At 40.5% G+C, this 25,301-nt stretch overlaps 1 protein-coding gene across 6 annotated transcripts in view; it reads left to right on the top strand.

Annotated features, from left to right (window-relative positions):
• LOC124717119 (F-box/LRR-repeat protein 17-like) overlaps positions 1-21,000 on the top strand; it is a 78,398-nt gene extending 57,398 nt beyond the window's left edge. For 4 of the 6 annotated variants that reach the window (XM_047243844.1, XM_047243845.1, XM_047243846.1 and 1 more), the window contains exons 6-8: positions 460-633; positions 11,787-12,011; positions 20,513-21,000. In XM_047243844.1, coding sequence (XP_047099800.1) covers positions 460-633; positions 11,787-12,011; positions 20,513-20,645 — 532 coding nt within the window. In that variant the 3' untranslated portion in view covers positions 20,646-21,000. The remainder of the gene's footprint in view (positions 1-459; positions 634-11,786; positions 12,012-20,512) is intronic. The other 2 variants (XM_047243847.1, XM_047243848.1) reach the window with 2 other exon arrangements.
• Positions 21,001-25,301: the final 4,301 nt, after the last annotated feature.

Raw genomic sequence — 25,301 nt, forward strand, 5'->3', positions numbered from 1 at the left:
AATATGTAAGGTTCAGTCGATTCATTTCTTTTTTTAATCTTTTTTTTTTTCCTTCCTAGGAGTCATAACCTGGCATCTGCTTACAACAGAACTAACTTTTTATAGTCATTAATATTTTATTGTTCCAGATGTATACAATTAAATATTTTATTGTTGTTAACATTTTCACTGATTTATCACCAACAGCTTTACCGGACATTAATCAGTGTCTCTGCTTATTTATGTGTAGTATGTTACATTTATGTACATTAGTATTATCTTCCAGTCACTGCACGCATCACAGATCCTCTGAAATCTTCCTGCTTTGTGGTACTATACTCTGGGCTTGTGACCTCCCTGCAGACGAGAGTATTGTCTGAGAAAAGCCTCACAGAGTTTCCGACATTTTGCATTAGATAGTTTTTGTATGTTGTACATTTTGTTATAAGTCTAGTACACACCTGTTTACTGTCCCTTTAGGAACGGACGATTGCAGAAACTACAGCACCTTCAGCTGAGTTGCATAGTGCAGGATGAGACGGTGCGCACCGTGGTGCAGCACTGCCCGGACCTACGAGAACTTGAACTGCTCAGCTGTGCGCATCACACAGATGCTCTTTTTGAGCCACTCCACCAACTTAAAAAGCTGGAAACGTAAGTGTGAGCAACACGACAGTATGTTTGTTTTGCATTAAATGCTTGTAACTTCGCGTCCAATTTCGTTATATGGCACAGACTTTTATTCATACAAGATAGGTGAAAAGCAGAACTCGCACAAAATCTCTAGAGAAGGAACTTACACACATTGGTGGCAGTTTGAGGTACAGGCACCCGCATTCGTGCCCTAAAGCGTAGTTTGCTCCTAAAAGTCGGTGCACGTTAGCTACACTGCAACCTGCAATACTCACCTGCCTTTCATTCACTGCAAAAGTTCTCAGATTGTGGTGGAACATGCGTACACTTTGAATGAAATTACAGGATGGGGACGTGGACAGCTGGCCAGAAAGTAAGTACTCAACATGCCCAGAAAGAGCAGACTATATTGTTGAGGCCCTGTGCTCTAAACTAAGTTGGTATTCATTCTGCTGCGTTGAGTGTGTACACTTTGGTATCTGTGTGGTTGCATGTGTGAATGTGTGTACTCTTACTGCAAAATAATCGAGAGCTCAAAAGCTAATTTTAACCATTTTCTATTATGTGTTTGTGTGGCCAACACATCAATCATCTGTAGGTTGCGATGTTTTGCTTCTACTTTATCGCGATATTGGGTGGCAATGTAGATTAAGCTTGTGTATCAAATTTTATATTGTGAATTAATAGAGGGAAACATTCCACATGGGAAAAATATATCTAAAAACAAAGATGATGTGATTTACCAAATGAAAGCGCTGGCATGTCGATAGACACACAAACAAACACAAACATACACACAAAATTCAAGCTTTCGCAACAAACTGTTGCCTCATCAGGAAAGAGGGAAGGAGAGGGAAAGACGAAAGGATGTGGGTTTTAAGGGAGAGGGTAAGGAGTCATTCCAATCCCGGGAGCAATATGTCTGCTTGTGTCTGTATATGTGTGTGGATGGATATGTATGTGTGTGCGAGTGTATACCCGTCCTTTTTTCCCCCTAAGGTAAGTCTTTCCGCTCCCGGGATTGGAATGACTCCTTACCCTCTCCCTTAAAACCCACATCCTTTCGTCTTTCCCTCTCCTTCCCTCTTTCCTGATGAGGCAACAGTTCGTTGCAAAAGCTTGAATTTTGCGTGTGTGTGTTTGTGTTTGTTTGTGTGTCTATCGACGAGCCAGCGCTTTAGTTTGGTAAGTCACATCATCTTTGTTTTTAGATAAATTTTATATTCTCATTTATAATGACCGTGCATAATGAAGTTGGTTAATTATGCGGACAATTACAAATAGTTTGATACGGACTACATCCACAAATGGTCTGTGTTAGTTAACAGATTCCAACTGGATGTACAGATACAGGTTTTCCCTTCTCCCCACGATGTCATAGGCATTGTCACAGCCACTTTTCTTCCGTGGTTCACACTGTATCTCTAAGGCTGGACCTGACTACTAGGAATAAGCCGTCCGACTAGCAGTTACCACTGAGGCGTAATCTATTACATTCTCGAAAAATGATGGGATATTCCATCTGTCTAGTGAAAATGACAAAGACCAGTCTTTATTGTGAATTTGGTTAAAGTTGTACACTGTGATAAAGTATAAACCATAATGTATACAATGGCAGTGAAATACAGCACATAAATTTATTTTTCATGATCGATCTTTTAGATTTATAGCTGACACAGACTTTGCATCTTGGAGAAAGGAGTCTGCTGTCTTCAGATGTAACAACATGGCCAGGCTGGTAATATAGATAACCAATAGTGACCACAAAAATCTTTACACAGTCCACCTCTGTACTACGCTTGAACAATGGCAGGTGCATTACATTCGACCACGAATGGATTTAAGATGTCTGTCATTCGCTCAACTACCATATACGCTGTGTCGATCTGTCTTGTGATACGTGAGCATAAATGAAACGTACAGCCAAACGTCAGGTTATACAAATTCAGTACCCAACTAAACTTTTTACACTGGCAATCATCATTCATTTTTGCAGCACATCACTTCACCAAAGTCACACATTACGCTACAAGGTAAGTGGTTGCTTTTCACATATCTTACGTATTTTTCCATCCATGAGTTTTCATTATTGGTATACATATTTATCATATTCCAACTCAAAGATATATATGCATCATGTTATATATCATGTTATAATTTGAGGAACATTCATTGAACCAATAATTCTGAGTAACTGTCGCCCACTGTGCTTTCTATGAACTAGCAACACCAGTGGAAGATAAGCCAATGGGCCATCATTACACCTGCTCATGCAAAGGTTGCTATATGAAATATGATGCCATAAGGGACTTTATCTGTGAAACACTAGGATATTTAAGACACTGCTTGGCACCATTCACAATAAGATCCAGCTCTATTGTTGATTGTCCCCACTCAGTTATGACCATAAGGCGAAACACAATCATCTTCCACAATATACACTGCAAGATAGTGTCCATAGCCCATGTACCAATGCATTTGAGAGACATTGTGCAGTAGACTGTCATAGGTGTACATGGTTTTAGTTTGCAACATCAGATAAACTACCAATTCCGCTTAGAGCATCAGTGAGGTTGTGCTGCCTCAAGTGTCACTGTCTGCTCTCAGCCAATGTCGATCATGTTGAGCCTCAACGAACATCTGATGTCAGATACCTCACCTTGCATAACATTCATAATTCTTATTGTAAAATATTTTTATTGACCATTTCATGTCTATCTGCTTCAGTGTGCAGGGACAAGTCCATTCTACTGTTGCCAAGGAGTAGCTCTCCTCTCAAAACTGTATCTTCCTTTTAATTTAATGTTAGATGCTCCTATATCAACCTTCCAGAACATTCGGGGTGCCTCTTTCACTGCTCTCCAGAAACACAGTTTTCTCCAACCTCTAGTGGCCTCGCTTCTCCCACAGCCATTTTGTGCTTTCCTGAGTAACAGTGGTCAAACACAGTTGCCTCACACCTCCTCGAACTCTGCTGCCGTGCTCAATTGTGTTCAGAAATGAGTTTGGAAAGGGAAGAGTACATGTCTGCCCTATCTCATCCCACTTCCGCTAGTTTTAAAACGTACACAGTATTGGAAATTTTATTTATTATTTTATTCTTTTTTTATTTTTTATTTTGTTCTTTTTTTGTTTTGTTCTTATTTTTTGTTTTGTTCTTATTTTTTGTTTTGTTCTTATTTTTTGTTTTGTTCTTATTTTTTGTTTTGTTCTTATTTTTTATTTTATTCTTATTTTTTATTTTATTCTTATTTTTTGTTTTGTTCTTATTTTTTATTTTATTCTTATTTTTTATTTTTTAATTTATTCTTATTTTTTATTTTTTAATTTATTCTTATGACTGACTCTAAAGGATCATTCATTGCTATCCTAGACAAACTGTTATACCGGTATTTCTAGAAATTATTATCATCAATCTTTATCATGTCAGATAATGCCCCCCCCCCACCCCCACCCCTTCTAGAAATACCCCTGTTCCTTCTTAATCTCAGAAAAAAAGTTTCTTTGCAACATAGCTTGCACACACAATCAATCTCGAAAATTTTCTCACTATTGTACTTGGTTCAGTCACACTTCCAGCTCAACAACAACTGTGGCACAATCGTATCAAAAGGACTCTTCTGAACTCAAACAAAATCCATGCTGACCGAAAAGACAATTAGTGGCCCCGAAGTTAATGTCCAGAGTCTTGTGGTGAAACGGTAACTCATACTGAGTGTAGCAGAGCAAAAGCAGATATGTTGTACTGCAGTTTAAAACGTTTTTCACAAAGGAAATAACAGGAGGACTGCCCCAGTTCAATTCTCACACCGTTGAAAAGAAGAGTGATATAAATGTTAGTGTAATTGTCCTCGAGAAACAGCTGAAAGTGTTAGAGTGAACTAGTTCCGTGGAATCCTTGGGTTCTAGACAGAAATTATGTATGGGCCAGCACCTATTTTAGAGTAATTTACTGTGGATCACTCAAACAAGAAACTGCCTGTTGGTTAGAAGAAAGCATGGATCATACCATCTATATGATCGGTAGCAGAAGTGATTCGTGAAGCTGCCATCAGATCTCTCTGACATCCACCTATTGCAGAATTTTAGAACACATTTTGCACTCAAATGTAATGAGTTATCACAAACAGAATGGTTTTCTTTTGTGCCGACAAGCACGGATTACAAAAATACTTGTGATGCAAAACCTACCTTGTGTTTTTCCTACACGACAACTGGAAAGCCACTGATCTATCCAGTCAGCAGGACACTGTGTTCTGACTTTGGAAAAGCATTTCACTCAGTACTGTATTCACATTTATTAACCCATTGGCTTATACAGCTGGCTGCAGGTTTCAAGCTGCTGTTACATTGTTGGCTGGGAGTACAGTCAGCTATAGCTTCTTCTTAGTGTTTCTTATTTTCTGTCAATAGATGGTGTGTGGTGCATTATGTATCATTGGAAAGCTGAAAAAATGATCTATTTGGTGATGTATACCACATTTGATTTCTTTTGGTATTTTGGGAGTTACAAGCAATCATTTTCAGGCTTTTTCAGCAGCTGTGTAATAGCAAGCAATGCTGTATTGCAAAAAGTTTCTCTCGGACAAGGACATAAAAAATCTTTTGAATAAAAGTTACAGCAGTGTTTCTTGAAAGTAATATTTCTTGAATGTGATGTTTCTGATAGTTCTGATAATGGCTCATGGCTCATGGCTCTGAAGTCGATGGATATAAAAGAAGTAAATATTCTATCAACTATCCATACAGATATCAGTATGACGGCAACAGGAAAAACTGGCAGGAAAACCAAAACTCCAGTCCAGAAGTCCCAAGCAGTAACACAACACAAGTAAATCAATGAATGCAGTTGACAGACAAGACCAGCAGTTGTTATCTTTCTCCGTCATGAGAAGATATGCCAAAGGATAGAACAACATTTTCTTGTACCTGATGGACATTGGGATTTTCAATTCATATGTCACACTAAACTAAGCAACAGGAGAAAAATCTTGTTTTAATCAGTTTAGAAGTCAGCTGGCTGAGGACATAATAGAAACAGTCACTCTACCGCCAGACTATTCTAGACGTGGATGGCTTCATTATGGGATTACCCATTAAAAGTGCAAGCAGAAAATTGGGCACATTTTGCTAGGTTTATTCCCCTTCCCGCCAATGCCATCAAGAAAACATCCTCCAGAAACTGTATAATGTGCAGAGCAAGAGAGAAGAAAACTGACACACTGTATGGGGTGAGAAATGTCTAGTGATGTTGCACATGTCTGAACTTGGGACCTTTGTCTTTTGTGGACAAGTGCTCTAGCAATAAACCACAAAGTTGTAATCTGCAATAAAGTTTCATATCACCACACACTCCATTGCAGAGTGAAAATTTCATTCTGGTCACCATTAAAACTTGATACGGCAGCAGCAATGATCTCAGAGCTTGCGGTTTTTCCAGTTTCTTTATCATATTGGTACACACATTTCTGATGTGTGTTTGCATTTTCAGCTGTTTTGAATATTTAGTTTATTGTTGACAGTTGAATAGGTTGTACGTGTTTTCAAGTGCTTGGCAAATTTTTACTTTCAAAGCTGGATGGATCAAAGAGTATGCATTAAATTTCTCTTGAAAAATGGAATAAAGTGCAGCACCGAATTTGAATTGTTGACTGGATTTAGCAGATCTCGTCTGAGTCATATAAATGTTTCAAAGAGAGTTCAAAAGACGTTGAAGACAGTGACTGCCTTGGACACCTTAGCACATCAGTTACTGATGACAGTGTGGAAGAAGTAAGAAAATTATTTTTTTTCTGGAAAATCACTGAATCACCATCAGAGAGGTTACTGATGATGATGTGATTCCTGTGTCTCCATACTAAGCAGTTTTTTCAGATATTTTGGGCATGAAACATGTAGCAGCAAAGTTTGTTCTGAAATTCTTGAATTTCAACCAAAAACAGTATCAGGTGGACTCAGATGTAGTACTTAGGGAAGGTAGGATTCAGTGTGGACGGGGCGTTACTCAGTTACCGTTGGTGGCTCAGATTATTTTTTTTATTTTATTTTTTTAAAGTCACGTACACTTTATTTGGAACCAATTGTGAACAAGGTTGACAATAAGGAACAGTTATCAGATCTGGCTGGTAAGACACACTGTTTAATAAAAAATTCTTAAGCAAGTGGCACTCATGGCTGAAGGCCTTATTGACCAGAAATTCAAATTATTTTTTGGCTGAAGGCCTCAATAGTAATAACTCAGAATTAAAATATTTAGAAAAAATCATCACAATCTGATCAATCCAAGAGAGAAGTGGGCCTCAGACAGTGCTTCAAGGATTGGCGTGGGAAAGTCACTCAACTTTTCGTGACCGATGAGACAGGAAGCCAAGACTTGTGGTCACTTAACCGGACAGCAACTCAAACCAGCACTCTTGCAAAATCTACCTAATGTCTGCTAACCAACACAACGATGGAATAACCCTGGCAATGCAGAACCGGTAGACAGCATTACATCTTGAGAATCCGGTGTTTAGAACATCCAGAAGCATAAGGAACCACTACGGCCAAGGTAATCCAAAAGAACAAAATATCCGAACCACAATCAAGGAGGCTGTCGAAGTACATGCCTTACCATACAGCAGCGGCAAGGTGAGGAAAGGTACACTGCCGCGAAAATATGCTAACCCCCAGGGCAGGTAACTGGGGCATTGGCGGCCACTAGGCAGAAAAATACTGCTGGTTGAACTTCATCAACAAACACAAGGAATTCAATGCTTAATAATAAGAAGTGAAGGACGGCTAATTAATTTTGCCAACCGCAAACAGTCCACTCGTTAATCTTCATCTCAGCGAACCTGCTAGCAGCAGTGCATGAACAAAAGGCGTGATCTCATAATAGTGGAGGTTTCACTACTGGGTTAATGTTCACTCAACTCAAACGTCCTGGGTCTGGTGGACAATGAGGTTGTGGCCCTCGCAATTACAGCCCCTCGATCCGGCAATGCCTCTGTGCTGCCAGTGGTCCCGGCATGTCCTTGCGCTGCCGGACCTCACTGCTGCTCTGTCCCAACCGAACTGCCGACACACCCGACCCATGAAACACTTCGCTTCCTTCCAAAGATAGTACCACGGTACTAGATATCGCTAATGCTGCTGCTGCCACTTCCGGACAGACAACGCCAGCAAACGTAGTGGCGCCAGTAAACACAAGAAGAAAACGAGATGCCAATATCCCTATTACACGATACCAACCTACCAACGGCACCAACACGAGTCGCAACACAGCTCATGTACATTGCTAAGGAATTGCTGAATCATGTTGACAATAATCCAGAAATTCTAAAGTTGCTTTTTAACAGGTGATAAAACATGTATACACAGGTGTGACATCAAAACTGACACCCAATCCTACCATTGGACATTGCCTGAAGAGCCAAGACCGAAAATAAATTTGAGAAGTTCGATCACATGCAAAGGTTCTTCTCATTTTTTTCTTCAGTTGCCATGGGATAGTGCATCGTGAGTTTCCCGCCTTATGGTTGTATGGTCAATAAGGAGTATTTCCTGGAAGTTGTACACCATTTGCATCAAGCAATCTGAAGAAAATTTAATCACAATAATTCTCCCCACTCACACTTTCACACTTGTTCGTGATTATTCCCCCCTCCCCCCTCCCCCCCTTGCAACCACAAAAAAAACTAAAATCTAAAACAAAACTGTTACATTGTCTCAGCCACCATATTAGCCGGACATGGCCCCCTACAATTTCTTTCATTTCCCACCATTGATGAGATAAAAACAGAATCACTGAAGGAGCTGAATATCATAACGAAAAGTGTGTTCCAGAAGGGCTTCCAAGTTTGGAAAAAGTGTTGCCACAAGCATATTGTATCCGAGGGGGATTATTTAGAAAGGAACAAGGTTGATGCTGATGAATGAATAAAGATTCTTTAAGAAAAACAAAAATTCCCATTACATTTTTTTATCACACCTTGTAGACCACAAATGAAATATTGTTGATATACAGTGGCAAAAGCAATCAACCAAGGACTTAAACCCATTGGGGGACTCCAGAGAGTCACATCTGTGATTTCCCTAAATTGCTCCAGGCTAATGCTGGGGTGGTTCCTTTGAAAGGGCACGACTGATTTCCTTCTCCATCCTTGATGCAATTCGAGCTTGTGCTCCATCTCTAATGTCCTCGATATTGGCAGGACTTTAAACCAAACATTCTTCTTCCAGAGATCCACATTTCCACAATGAAATCTCCAACCCTTAGACAGCTCATGGACACATGTTTTTCAGGTAGCCATTGAACTACTGTACTACACTGTTTGAGCCTTTACACCTGCTATTCGTCCATTCATTAAAAAGCAGATTGACATCCCAGCTGCCAGACATAAAAAATTTGGCACATTATGACAATTATATAACATATTGCCAGTGAAGGCATATGTGTGTTCAAAACCTCTACGCAAAAGATGTTTTATACAGTATGAGAATTCATTAGGTTTCCTGGAAAGTCTGTTAAGCAGGCGTGGCTTGTAGTAAAATGGTCTGCGGTGGAGCCTCTCCAGAGCATGTATTAAAATATATTTCTCGGTAATGAATTACAGAGCTGAAATCACCAAGACACATTTTGTGTGCTTACCACAAGGGTGTAAATAATGACAGTAAATGTTTTTGGAACTGTTGACATCGAGTGACGTTTTTCGAACAGGTAGTAGCTAAGTGATAAGGGTGCGCATTGAAATTCCAATTAGCTCTATGTATCAGAAGTTTGGGTTCCTAAGTCCCATGTAGTACAGCTCATATGGATCCATTGAACACTCTGTTCGTCCTGCCTAAGGGTCTCCTACCATCACCTCACGTACTTATGATGAAAGGGAATCAACAGAGCAGCAGAAGCTTTGTTATCAAATCTCTGGCTCTGTACATTTTTATTATACTTTGATGGGTCATTAACCTACATTCAATATTAATGTTTCCATTATGTAGAAAACAGTTTTTTGTTCCCGACATTGGCTTTTAGATCCCTTGCTGGAAAGACACACGAAGTTGTAAATGGCTCACTAGAGTTCACTAGAATATGGTAACATAGGTGGCACCATCTAATGAGATTTTCATGAATAATTAGATGAAGTAAGCATGCAAAATGTGTCCCATCACTGATAGTTACCAACAATTTCTTCACTCACTGATGTCATTCCTTTTTGTGAACGTATTGTTCCCGAGTTATAGTGCGTTTTATTTTATTGTGAGTACCTATAGCATACCATGAGTCTGAAAATAGCACAACATGAATTCAGTGTACAATTTATTAGGTAAAATTTGAAACAAGAGCTTAGGGAAACTGAAGAAACTTGGAACACTCGTACCTGACCAAACATCAAACAAGATCAAAAAACAGTGTATATCCATGCAAGGGTATAATAAGTAATATCAATAATCAATGTACAGTAGCATGTTTGGTCACCAATGTCACACTTCCTGATACTTCAGCTCAACAAAAAAGGTATTAAAAAAGATGCCTTTTGCAAAGATCTTTAATGTGGTGTATCACCTAAACTGCATATATTTGCAATACATAAGCATTGATTAAAAACCCGACAGATACAGTACATTTGCTTTACAAATGCTTAAATCATTAAATATTTCAGATTCAGAACTGAAAACATGAAAAACATTAAGTTCACAGCAGAGCTAACCTATGCCACATGAAAGATCTCTCCAGAATGTGTTTGTCATGATAAAATGTCGGAAAATGTGGCTTTAGTGTTGTAACATAATATCTATAGATCATATCTCAGATTTAGCTTTTGGTGCTATTTAGTAGTTGATTACAAAAAGCAAAGGAGATGCAGTTTGTAAGCTCCTCAAAGAGTCCTGGCCCCATAGTTCTACTCTTTAAATGTTGCAGCCTTCCCCAGTATGGAAACTGATAGTGGAATCTGATTCTGAGTTCTAATGCTGTTTCATTTATATTGTTCATGTATGTGAGTACGTAATAAATGTCATGTATTGTACAATGGAGTAGCAGTATTTTGTGATATTTAAAACTGTCCCAGCTTATAGACTGTAGTATCTATATTGGTAATAGCAGCAGATAACGTGCGTACATACAGGGTATTCATTTAACCTTTTGCTACTTGAGAGGGCTCCTGTGAAAAAAATGTGATCATAGGATGATGAAACTTTGTGGAAACATTTGTAAGGGCATGCAGAAGAGAAATAACAAATAAATCATTGAAAGAAACACATCTTAATTTCTGCATGAGAGGGTAACATTTGTTAATTGCATACCATGTTAAGTTCCGGGTTACAAAGTGTTGCTCAGTGTGATGACCATCTGCATACACAACAGCCAGGAACTTTGTATGGATACCATTTCATAGTTGTTCGCAGCACTTTTCAAATGGTGGACTGTGGAATGTTCAGCTGTCTTGACACAGCTCGTGCACTGCTCGAAAATAGCACATTGAATTTGGCATACTCAGCCGTGGCAACATAACTTCTTCAAAAATTTGCACCACAGTTGGCCTCTCCGAGGAGCAATTCCCAAATCACCAGTTATTTTGAATATATGAATAATATTCCTCAACCCCAGTGTGGAAAGAGGACTTCTCCATATTCCTTAAATGCATTGATACTTGTGAAGAGTAGCAGCACTATTACTGTTGTTTTGATAAAACAGCCTTACAAATAAAGCCCCGCGTGCCTTGTCCAGACTGTCTTCAGCTGTAATGCACTATCAGTACTGGCATATATTGACAAATCACGACACTAATACTGCTAACATCACAAATCCTGTAGCGCGCAGTTTGAACATAATTCGTAGAAAGTTGGGTTCCCATACAGTAAATAATTTTGTCACTACTGGATCAAGTAGCAAAAGTTTAATTATAACCCCACTGTTTTTCACTGTATCCTTTTCATAATGCACATGTGTTTGTGTGCATGTATGTGTACACAAAATGGTGAAATTGAGTGCATTTAAACGCTTAATGATAGATTATAGATAGGTAAAAATTGCTTCTTTTACACTGTTACTTGATTTAACAATGACTTGAACTACTGACAACAGTGTACTATTTATATTATCCTAAAAATCTGTATAAACTTTACTAAAAAGGTTTTTGCTCAAATATATCCTGTTAGCAGTCTTACAGAAATATAATTTTGCTGTGTTTCAGATTGAAAATTTCTTATTGTCAATGTCTTGGTGGAAAAGCAATATCATACATAGCTCAGGTGTCAGCATTGCACACTTTGGAGTTCAGTTATATTAAATTTTATAGATTAAAGCCCTATGTGGACTGCATTCTCGAAATGTCAGAGCTCCGCAGGCTTTTCTTCAAGTATTGTATTTGCTGGGCCATACCGTTTGACAAGTTTCCTGGCAGACTGGTGAACCTCAGGTAACACTACATTCATACTAGTGTAGTAGTCTAGCTAACAGGTGTGTGTGTGGGGGGTAGGGGGGGGGGGGCGGCAACTTCCACAAACACCTTGGAGTGTTATACAGGAGATGCAAGCAGGTTACCGGAAGTTCTGTTGTCATTGAATTCCAAAAATTCTTTCTATGAACCACAGCAGCACTCAACAGGTGACTTCTTCTCTGGACCTCTGTGATCATTAAAATGTGAAAGGGGAAGTCTTACAAAACGAAATTGTGACCAGTGGTAAGAGTCGATCCCAACAGGGAACTAAATGGATGACCATCATGTGAGGTCATACTGCCTACCGTAACAAAACAGGAAAAAGGACACTAAACCCTGTCAGTTGGAGAGTTTATGGATACTATCTTTTTGGGACATCAAAGGAATCTTGTTCTGGATTTTATGAAATGTGAATGGCAGTTAATTCTCAAGTCTACTGCTGAAGATTAGATGGGTAAATCACATAACTAATGAGGAGGTGTTGAATAGAAATGGGGAGAAGAGGAGTTTGTGGCACAACTTGACTAAAAGAAAGGATTGGTTGGTAGGACATGTTCTGAGGCATCAAGGGATCACCAATTTAGTATTGGAGGGCAGTGTGGAGGGTAAAAATCATAGAGGGAGACCAAGAGATGAATACACTAAGCAGATTCAGAAGGATGTAGGTTGCAGTAGGAACTGGGAGATGAAGAAGCTTGCACAGGATAGAGTAGCATGGAGAGCTGCATCAAACCACTCTCAGGACTGAAGACCACAACAACAACTACTACTACTATTACTACTACTACTACTGTGAGCTACCGAGATAAGTGAAAATAACAATTCAATATAAGTGCTGTGGTCTCTAGGGTACTGGTGTCTCAATTTAAGATGACAGTTTTTGGCTGAATTCTGCCCAACAAATGTGAGAATTGTTGCATCAGTTCAAATGGGACATTTTTGAACATATACCCTACAGCCCAGACTTCACTCTAACTGGTTTCCATCTCTTCATGGACTCTGAACAGAGGCTCGGCTACAATAAAGAACTTGAAGATACTGTAACAGCCCGGTTGTAATCTTAGCTAACAGGGTTTCATGCAGAGAGAATCTGTTGCTCATTAACTATTTGTGCATGGTATTTAGAGAAAAATTGGGAAAAATGAATATTTACTATATATGTTGTACATACGCCATATGCTTTGCTGAAGTTGTTCTGATGCTACTGGTTAAAAAGTAAAGTAATTATTCTAAATGGCATCATTGTCATTGAAATTCATCATAAGTGTTACTTAGATTTAAAGTAATTAGTATAAATACATAAACTAATTTCTTATTTATTTTATTAGAAAGTGTTAAAACTTTTTACTGTTTAGTTAAGGAATAAAACAGCATGTTTCTTTGAATCTTACATTTATTTTTAACCGAAAATTGTTCTACAAAATTGATTTTTTACTGATTTATTTTTAATCAAAACTTCTGAAACAGTTGTTTTGTTTGTTAAAACACAATGCAACATTGCATCTGGAGCATTTGACTGTTGAATAGGCCTTTTTACAAAGTCTGCATCTTGATTCTGAATCTAAATGCTCAGGCCAGTATCCGATTTGGTCAAAGTGCACGTCAGCAACTGGGCAGATTGCCTTAGGCTTTCTTTTGGGAGCAGCTGGGCTTAGAGAATCTGTGATTGGGCGGCCCCTCTTTCTTTCTGGTGTACCAGTTCCTTTCTTCAGTGAGGCACTTGCTGCGTCTGCTACTTCTCATTTTTCTGACCACAATGTCCTCTCTAAAACAGCCAAGCATTTACACAAGCCACGTCTATGGAATGGAAAATACACTCCTGGAAATGGAAAAAAGAACACATTGACACCGGTGTGTCAGACCCACCATACTTGCTCCGGACACTGCGAGAGGGCTGTACAAGCAATGATCACACGCACGGCACAGCGGACACACCAGGAACCGCGGTGTTGGCCGTCGAATGGCGCTAGCTGCGCAGCATTTGTGCACCGCCGCCGTCAGTGTCAGCCAGTTTGCCGTGGCATACGGAGCTCCATCGCAGTCTTTAACACTGGTAGCATGCCGCGACAGCGTGGACGTGAACCGTATGTGCGGTTGACGGACTTTGAGCGAGGGCGTATAGTGGGCATGCGGGAGGTCGGGTGGACGTACCGCCGAATTGCTCAACACGTGGGGCGTGAGGTCTCCACAGTACATCGATGTTGTCGCCAGTGGTCGGCGGAAGGTGCACGTGCCCGTCGACCTGGGACCGGACTGCAGCGTCGCACGGATGCACGCCAAGACCGTAGGATCCTACGCAGTGCCGTAGGGGACCGCACCGCCACTTCCCAGCAAATTAGGGACACTGTTGCTCCTGGGGTATCGGCGAGGACCATTCGCAACCGTCTCCATGAAGCTGGGCTACGGTCCCGCACACCGTTAGGCCGTCTTCCGCTCACGCCCCAACATCGTGCAGCCCGCCTCCTGTGGTGTCGCGACAGGCGTGAATGGAGGGACGAATGGAGACGTGTCGTCTTCAGCGATGAGAGTTGCTTCTGCCTTGGTGCCAATGATGGTCGTATGCGTGTTTGGCGCCGTGCAGGTGAGCGCCACAATCAGGACTGCATACGACCGAGGCACACAGGGCCAACACCCGGCATCATGGTGTGGGGAGCGATCTCCTACACTGGCCGTACACCACTGGTGATCGTCGAGGGGACACTGAATAGTGCACGGTACATCCAAACCGTCATCGAACCCATCGTTCTACCATTCCTAGACCGGCAAGGGAACTTGCTGTTCCAACAGGACAATGCACGTCCGCATGTATCCCGTGCCACCCAACGTGCTCTAGAAGGTATAAGTCAACTACCCTGGCCAGCAAGATCTCCGGATCTGTCCCCCATTGAGCATGTTTGGGACTGGATGAAGCGTCGTCTCACGCGTTCTGCACATCCAGCACGAACGCTGGTCCAACTGAGGCGCCAGGTGGAAATGGCATGGCAAGCCGTTCCACAGGACTACATCCAGCATCTCTACGATCGTCTCCATGGGAGAATAGCAGCCTGCATTGCTGCGAAAGGTGGATATACACTGTACTAGTGCCGACATTGTGCATGCTCTGTTGCCTGTGTCTATGTGCCTGTGGTTCTGTCAGTGTGATCATGTGATGTATCTGACCCCAGGAATGTGTCATTAAAGTTTCCCCTTCCTGGACAATGAATTCACGGTGTTCTTATTTCAATTTCCAGGAGTGTAGTTCTCAGGTAGTACCTTTTGCTTTTTATGTTTATTCAGTATATCAGGATGGACATATTCCTCCTGTGGGCATATTATACTCCAGCACAATGTTCTGACATAGAACTTCTATGTACGATCTGTTTATTTTTCTCCAGTGTTCCACATTTGCAACAGGTTCCTTGCCTTTATAAAGAGAAGTCAGGTGGACAGCTTTATTGTCAAACCATTTCAAAACTATAATTTTGTTTTCTTCATGTACCCTATAATCACAGGTGCCTTTGGCTGCTTTTTTCATCTCTGCATCAGTTTTCTGTTTGCATCCACCCAGTTTGATTTTTCTGGTGGTTCCCACAACATATATTCCTTCATTTCTAAGCTTTGCTGCTGCATTAAGGGATGCAAACCAGTTGTCTGTAAAGACTTTGTGAATGTGCCTACGCATGTCAATTTCAGTCAGCCACATCACTACACTTCCACTCATTCCTAACTCAGGATTACATGCAGTGTTTGTTCCCTTCCCAACATACACTTTAAAATCATAAATGTAGCCACTTGCACCAGCTCAAACAAATACTTTTATGTCTTATCTGTGGGGCTTTGATTTTATATACTGGCACATAGAAGTGTGTAATTTTAAAGGCGCAATAAGTTCATCAATGCCATTGTATTCTTCAACTTCAGTTTTGAGAAAATTGTTCTTTAGTTGATCTAAAGATGGCTTCACCTTGGACAATTTGTATGCTGTGTGTCACATCTGGGCAACATATTTGCACTGTCGTTCACATGCAAATACTTCCTCAACTTTCAAATAACTTCCGGGAATTCAGCCGGGTAACACTTTCAGCGACCGCCGATATTTCGGTGGGAGAACAGCGCGCCATTTTCAATGCAAACTGCAATGGACAGGCGGCATACATGCAAATTTAAAACCTCTGTTCTTGGACTAAAGCAGGAAAGATAATACACACACTGAACACTAGTGCCACCAAAGATGACCTAAGTCAGAGCTAGTGATAGTAAGACTATGAATGCCCAGGTGAGGTAACATTGACTCTGTCCCTCTGTTTTTTTACAAGGGAGAGAGCTGGATTCCAAACAGAGTTTAAACAGAAACCTCCATCCCTGTTAATGAGGTTGCTCGCTAATTTAATCTCAACTGCCTCGCTAATAACACTGTCCCAATAGCTGGACGTGCATGCCAATATCTCGGTGTTATTATATAACATGGGGTGACCAGTATCCAAGCAATGTTCAGCAATAGCAGATCTACTTGGCTGCTGTAATTGTGTGTGCCGTTTATGTTCAGTACATCGGTCCTCCATGGTCCTGATAGTTTGACCAATATATGCCATGCCGCAGCTACAAGGAATACGATATACACCCGCCTTATGCAGTCCACGATCATCCTTAACGGAACTCAGAAGTGCTCTAATTTTAGATGGAGGTCAGAAAACACATTTCACATCGTATTTCTGTAAAATACGGCCGATCTTGTTGGATTTGTTTCCTACGTAAGGCAAAAAGGCAGTAAACTTAGGTGTTGACTCAGAATTATCATCAGTCACCCGATGTTCAGTTGGTCGATAGCGCAACGCACGTTCAATCTGTCTAACACTATAACCATTTTGACAAAATGTAACTTCAGCGTCAGAAACGACATGTGCCCTGTGTACCAAGGTACGAAGTACCCCTTCACGCTGAGCCGGATGGTGACAACTATTAGCCTGTAAGTACAAGTCGGTGTGAGTATGTTTCCTGTAGACTATCCCAATGATCCATCATCCTTCCTCCTAACCAATACGTCAAGAAAGGGAATGAAACCATCCTTTTCCTCGTAAAATGAATGTACGGGTGGATCGAGTTCAGATGTTCTAGAAAGAGATTCAAATTCTCCCCACCATGAGGCCAAACAACGAAGGTATCGTCAATGTATCTAAAGAAACAGGCGGGTTTCAAAGGCGCCGACTCCAATGCACATTCCTCGAAGTCTTCCACAAACAAATTTGTGATCACAGGAGACAATGGACTACCCATCGCAATTCCATCTGTCTGCTCGTTGAGATTAAATTAGCAAGCACCTCGTTAACAGGGATGGACGTTTCTGTTTAAACTCTATTTGGAATCTGGCTCTCTCCCTTGTCAAAAAACAGAGGGACAGAGTCAATGCTACCTCACCTGCGCATTCATAGTCTCACTATCAATAGCTCTGTCTTTGGTCATCTTTGGTGCTTTAGTCCGAGAACCGAGGTTTTAAATTTGCTCATATGCCGCCTGTCCGTTTCAGTTTGCCTTGACAATGGCAGGGTGTTCTCCCACCGAAATATCTGCGGTCGCTGAAAGTGTTACCTGGCTGAATTCCCGGAAGTTATTTAAAAGTTGTATACACCAGGAGAAACTCAGGTCTCACTTCCTCAACTTGTAGAATTGACAGAGTGGCATCGTGTCAGCTATCTGTTTATAGCTTGTCTCATTTGCTTAATTCATCTTGTAAATGGGAACACTCACAATACCACTTACTAAATGAATGTCAATGAACTGTCTCATTGCATTGGCACTAGCATTTATACTTTGCCTTACCCTTGAGTTGAGTATACATTAGTCTGTGTAACTAAATTGTAAATTATAGTCTCATCAATAAAACTTTCAAAATATTGGAAGGGGGTATGTTCTTCACTTAGTGGATCTGAAAACTGCACAGCACACTGTACATCCATGGCCTGCAGATCCTTGCGTACCCACACACAGCACAGGCAATTTGCATTTACAGCTCCTAAAGTTTCTATCCATAACAGCTATAGGCGTTTCATCATTAGTACGAGGATCATCAAAACTCTCCAGTTCAACTTCTGTCTGTTGAGGCAATGCTTGCTGCACTGGTGGTTCATCATCAATTTCACCACCCAAAATAATTTCGTCACCTGATATTTCAGATTCATCACAACGCCGAAGAAGAATTTCACTATCCTGTAGAGCCTTGATTTGTCCATGCTTAACCCATAAAGAAAATATGATGCAAGAATGAAAACTACAAAATGTTATATAAGAACAAAAACAATACACTCTCATGATACAAATTCATCCTTGTGTACCCCATACGTATTAACACATGAATGACTCCAAATGGTGACATTAGTAATTAAGTAATAATTAGAGGTAAAAATGCATACATAACTCTATTGTATACTCATAGTTTTTTCCCCTTCCCCTTTAGGAACAAAGTAAAGTTGTTTCCGTAGCCTACAGTTTCAGTATACACAGAACAAAATGAAACAAAACGTGCTGTTCACTGACAAATGCAATAGCAAAACTCACGACTCTTCTGTGCTCTGTACATCAAACAAACGACAAGTCACAAAACCAAACGCCACTGTAATCTGTTAGCCGAATGGTGAATATTTAAATCTGAATGGTGATTGTATAGAGAAATAAACTGTAGTTTTAAGGATGGTTTTAATAGATGTGATTCAACTATTCCAGTATTTTATTCATATCCGAGTGAAGCATCTTTTTTGATAGCTCTCACATTTGATGCAGCACAACATATTCCTCAATAATAAGTAGCTTTCCTGCCTCGTGTTGCCCACAGCACGAATAAAATTTTGGTAGAAGCAGTAATCTGACTTGTCTCCTTTAACTAATGGAAGCTTTGAATGAGTGTATTTACAGGGTGTTTTAAAAATGACCGGTATATTTGAAACGGCAATAAAAACTAAACGAGCAGCGATAGAAATACACCGTTTGTTGCAATATGCTTGGGACAACAGTACATTTTCAGGCGGACAAACTTTCGAAATTACAGTAGTTACAATTTTCAACAACAGATGGCGCTGCAAGTGATGTGAAAGATATAGAAGACAACGCAGTCTGTGGGTGTGCCATTCTGTACGTCGTCTTTCTGCTGTAAGCGTGTGCTGTTCACAACATGGTTTATTCCTTAGAACAGAGGATTTTTCTGGTGTTGGAATTCCACCGCCTAGAACACAGTGTTGTTGCAACAAGACGAAGTTTTCAACGGAGGTTTAATGTAACCAAAGGACCGAAAAGCGATACAATAAAGGATCTGTTTGAAAAATTTCAACGGCCTGGGAACGTGACGGATGAACGTGCTGGAAAGGTAGGGCGACCGCGTACGGCAACCACAGAGGCAAACGCGCAGCTAGTGCAGCAGGTGATCCAACAGCGGCCTCGGGTTTCCGTTCGCCGTGTTGCAGCTGCGGTCCACATGACGCCAACGTCCACGTATCGTCTCATGCGCCAGAGTTTACACCTCTATCCATACAAAATTCAAACGCGGCAACCCCTCAGCGCCGCTACCATTGCTGCACGAGAGACGTTCGCTAACGATATAGTGCACAGGATTGATGACGGCGATATGCATGTGGGCAGCATTTGGTTTACTGACGAAGCTTATTTTTACCTGGACAGCTTCGTCAATAAACAGAACTGGCACAAATGGGGAACCGAAAAGCCCCATGTTGCAGTCCCATCGTCCCTGCATCCTCAAAAAGTACTGGTCTGGGCTGCCATTTCTTCCAAAGGAATCATTGGCCCATTTTTCAGATCCGAAATGATTACTGCATCACGCTATCTGGACATTCTTCGTGAATTTGTGGCGGTACAAACTGCCTTAGACGACACTGCGAACACCTCGTGGTTTATGCAAGATGGTGCCCGGCCACATCGCGCGGCCGACGTCTCTAATTTCCTGAATGAATATTTCGATGATCGTGTGATTGCTTTGGGCTATCCGAAACATACAGGAGGCGGCGTGGATTGGCCTCCCTATTCGCCAGACATGAACCCCTGTGACTTCTTTCTGTGGGGACACTTGAAAGACCAGGTGTACCGCCAGAATCCAGAAACAATTGAACAGCTGAAGCAGTACATCTCATCTGCATGTGAAGCCATTCCGCCAGACACGTTGTCAAAGGTTTCGGGTAATTTCATTCAGAGACTACGCCATATTATTGCTACGCATGGTGGATATGTGGAAAATATCGTACTATAGAGTTTCCCAGACCGCAACGCCATCTGTTGTTGAAAATTGTAACTACTGTAATTTCGAAAGTTTGTCTGCCTGAAAATGTACTGTTGTCCCAAGCATATTGCAACAAACGGTGTATTTCTATCGCTGCTCGTTTAGTTTTTGTTGCCGTTTCAAATATACCGGTCATTTTTGAAACACCCTGTATATTACGCAGGATAAAAATTGACTGTGGCAACTCTTGATAATTACCGTGTCTCTTGTCTTGTGCAAACAGAGAGCTGGAATTTGACTACTGTGATGGAGATCCGAGCGCACTGGACAGAATCAGTGCCCAGATGCCAGACCTGAGGGTGGAGGGCTCACTCGGGGCACAAATGACAGATGATAGTCACGATGAATACGAATAATATGAAGAGGGTAACTTCGAGTGACACCATTTCCAGGGTCTGCACACAGTCGGCACATGGAGTGGGATAGCTATGGGATCGACACACTGATGGAAGTTGCACTCGTGTTCTAAAGACCCTGACTACAAAACTCAGCCACTGCCTCCATTTCCTTACTGTCAGCTTCAACAGGGCATTGGATGCCCAAAATATGGAAATGAGAAGAGGAAAACAACTGACAATACGTGAACAAAGATTTTAGTAATTGCACATGTCTCGAGTGTCTCAGTTTTGTTTTAAATTATTACATTTAGTTATTGATGTATGTTACTGGAAGGTCTGCTGATACAAATAAAAATTAGTTTTTGCAATATTACGAATGGCACGCAATGTTTTTAATACTGTGTGGCTGAAAATATTTCTTTCCATGATTGCATATTCCAGTTTTTGGTATGTAGTAGTGTCTGACTACATATGTTGGTTACACTAAAAGAAAACTTGTGATTTTTATTATTCCTTGTGCATTTTGTTGTGTGGTGATGTTACTCAAAGCAACAAATGATATGATATGAATTTAATCGTAAAAGTTGATGCCAGTGATGTGCATGTGTGTGTTTGTGGTACAGTTTGGTAGAGAAAAAAAGATTTGGATCCCTATGACGAGTGAAGGACCTCAAAGGATTAACAATCTTCAGTCCTGTGTCACCGTTGAAGCTGTAATTTTTCCTAACTCATAAAATCCTATAGTTTCCAGAACAGATTTCTGCATGAGTGCGTCAGCTTTTATTTTATTTTTTATTTTTTATAAATGGCTGTAGATGATGTGCTCCATCTCTAATGATCTTGTCCTCCTTATCATGATGAACTGCAGTCAGTGTTTCTTCAGGCTTTCAGAATATCACTACAATCTAGATAAAAATTTCCAAACTCTTTTCAGCCTCCATTGCCAGTTCAGACTTCCTATAACAACTATAATTATGTCTGCTTACTTCAGTTACTGTTGTAGTCGTGGGACTGAAGACTGGTTTTACACAGCCCTCCAAGTTATTCTCTCCTGTGCTTTCCTCTTCATAAATGTGTTTGTGTACCCTACATCCCCTTGAAACTGTAAACTGTAGTCAAGCCTTGGTCTTTTCTAGCTATTAATACATTTCTCTTTTCCCAGAAAAGTTTTTATTGCTGTTACTAGTCTGTGTTGTATACTCTTTTTACTTCTGGCAGTGTCAGTTATCTTGCTGGCCAAATACCAAAATTCACCTGCTGCAGGGTGACCAGTAGCAAATGGATCATCTTCAAATGAGCAGTATGTTAATATTTAAGAAAAGAAACAGCTTATTTATTCAATATCAGAAGTTAATGTTTTTTTATTATCTATATGGCCACTTAAAAAAATGTCCAAGTGGCAGCCCTTCTCTTCAACACAATTTTCAGCTCTCAACTAGAGGTTACTTAGAACTCGGGTATTGGTCAATAAAATCCGTGCTGGCATCCGAACAATTGTAGCTGTCAATACCGAGACACACAGCCAGTTGTATGAGTTTCAAATTCTGGTGTTCCAGGAACGAATAAACATTTGTTAACCAAATAAACACAGAATAGATAATGGATAAGACCTGAGGCTAGTTAGCGCTAGAGAAGAGTTTGACAAGAACTGTCTATAACTGCCAAGAAATTATCATCATAAAATATTCATGAAATGTCAATGTACACAGAGAACAAAACAAAATCCAGTACCTGTCACAACTGGTGTGCAAAGTCTTTTACAGCTGGTGTAAACACAACAGCTGACAGTAAGTGACAATCTCGGTCACTAAGTCAGCCCCTCAGCAGAAGTGGAGTGCTGTCAAAAAATCTCGCCGGTAAATGCACTCGGCATATGGAGTGTGTTCTGCAGTCAGGTAGCAGGTCTACTGTGAGTGGATGCTGTTACACTCAAATAGTTGAACAGAATGGGTAGTGCCTTGAAAGGAGGTTATGAGATGCATATCAACAAAAGCAAAATAATATTAATAACTGGTGAGGCAGAACGGATGTACGTTTTTAGAACAGGCAGTATTCAGGCTGAGGTAGTAGGAGAGTGGGACTGATGTGGTCATATATTTGGTAGCTCCTGCCATTTTGTTTAGTTGGGTCACGGAGCTGCGGACTGTGCAGCATCATGTGTTTGCTTATGATAGTTTTGTGGGCAATAATGAGTCTACCATTGCAGTTCAGCACGAGTTTAGCGCTCAAGGCTTCATTTGTTCTCCAGTGAACAAAATAGTGAAGGATCGCATATCTATCTGTATTCTTCTGTTTATATTGCCGCCCAAAGACGACGAGTTACCTTATTTAGGAAATTCCACCGTCACTATGCGACGCCTTATTATACATTAATCATTCTTTATAAACAAGTATTTGCCTTCTGGCTGAAAGTATTTATTATTTGCTGTTTTAATGAAGCCAAAAATAGCGAATATCACATCACCTCCCATGAGGAGAGAGGGAATGCCGAAGGATTACCTCGATCCTCATGTCCTCATGAGATATTCGTGATTTTTGGTGTGACATTTACATAATGTTACTGGCGTACTAAGTACATAAATTGAAATTACATTTATAAAAAAATATATCAGATATTTTCATTTTTCAAAACAAAGTTTTTCACTCTTTGTTCATCAGTCACTTCATTCCATAATACCAAGATTAACACTTATGTGCATATTTAAGTTTGGTCCATATTTGCTTATAACAATAAGTGAACGTTCATTTCACACTTCAGGGGATAGAATTCAGAAATTACACTCTCTTGAGCTTAACAACTAATACATGAGTACAGTGAGTGCTTATTTTCACTAAACTAGAGTGGACAATGTTTGAGCTTCTGTTGACTCATTGTGGTTCAATTACAGTTTAATAACGTAGCACTACACTTTGTGAAGCTTTCACTTTCTGTGCTAGCTGTCTACGGCGTTCATCATGCAGTACATCTGTCCTTTCCACTGTGGTGCCAGGAATTCAAGTGGCTTCCCGGGTTTTTATTTACAATATGAAACAGAAGAAGTGGAAAATTATTAGTATAACTTACAACCTATTGGATACATTTGTTAAGGATCAGGACTGGTCTGGAGTTCAGGGTCTTCCTATAGTGCACATTAATTTTCTTTGTCCATCAAGAGACAGGATTATAATTCATTTTAGCAGTGTTCAGGAGTGCCGGTATTAATGGCTTTAAGGTCTGAGCAATATGACAATCTACTTCTCACTCATCTTAACTTCAACTCAAGAAAATTGCTTAATTTACGTATGAAAATGTAGTCACACAAGTGTGCAAATGTCTTTCCTCCAGTATGTACGATTGTGGTCATGGCGGTTAGCAGTTTAAAGTTTGGATTGTTTCGTCACCCACACGTCAGCCACTCAAAGTGGCTGCACAGTGTTGCGTGAGCTCCAATACTCAGTATCCGTTCGCGCTCAGGCTGTAACAGAGCTTCTGGTCGTCGATCGCCCGTTTTTTTTTTTTTTTTTTGGGAACTTAGTAACACGCGAGTGCATCGATACACACACCTCGCGCGCGTTTTCCATCGGAGCAGCCGGACACTGAAGCTGCCTCCATACTTCCCTGTCAACTGCCTCCCGTGAGGCTCACAGGTAAGTGACGACGAATATTGTAGCTGTCGCTGCACTTAGAACAACACTGAACTTTGCGTTTCACCTATTGTCGTAGTCTTGACTTATTTTTACACTTGCAGTATAACACTGCCACTAATACACACTGAACAGTTATTATGCACGTCGCACTTTAGTGTGCATCTTCACACAGCATTCGTGCTCAGTTCCTTCGTCGATAGTGTTCATTTACAAAACAATCAAATTTTGCAGGTTTCCTCCATTGATACAGAAAGACTTATATTCTACTATTTACAAAGGATCACTTACGAGCTAATATTTACAATTAATGGTCACTCCTTTCGTTAAGTCTAGTGAACAACTGCTTTATGAATGGACCCTTTGTTTCTCAAGGTTTACTTTCACTATTGAACCTAAAAATATTCTTTCAAACTTCCTTTTAAGGGCTCATCTCCTCATTATGAAAACTACAGATTGCGCAAGACTCATTGCATTTATTCTTTAGTTCACCCAAGATCATTTTCTACTGCCACGTAGCATATCTACTACTTAATGAGTACGCATTTAACGCTGTACCCTTTCTTTTGTGCTTTCCTTTGTGCTTTCAAAAATTTTTATATGTGAGGGCAGACTGGATAACAATAGGTCTCCCTCTTTGCTTCATGTACTCAGCAATCGTTCTCTGTAAAAAAATAGGGTAACGCGTGTCTACTATTTTTTGCATGAATGAAATTACCCACATTTCATTGGGTTTACGCAACCTGTCCATAAAAAAAAACATTACCAAAGCTAGCGAAGTTCATCCCACTACTTGTCTCATTTCTCATAAGCACTGCTTTGCCTCCAAGCACACGTGCCTTTTACAAGTCGACGCTTGGTCTAAGTTAATGAACCAGGATCAAAAGGAACGGGCACAAGGAAAATGGATTTCATAAGAGGAGTGTCTTAGGAGACATTTTTACAATAAAATCTGCATGTAAATAAAATTATCATAATAAACATAGGCACATATATAAATTTTAACCTATTTCATTACAGCATGCTTTGCTACTTCTACATCTGACTCTC

The sequence above is a fragment of the Schistocerca piceifrons genome, chromosome 9, assembly GCF_021461385.2.
Source record: "Schistocerca piceifrons isolate TAMUIC-IGC-003096 chromosome 9, iqSchPice1.1, whole genome shotgun sequence".
Taxonomy (NCBI): Eukaryota; Metazoa; Arthropoda; class Insecta; order Orthoptera; family Acrididae; genus Schistocerca; species Schistocerca piceifrons.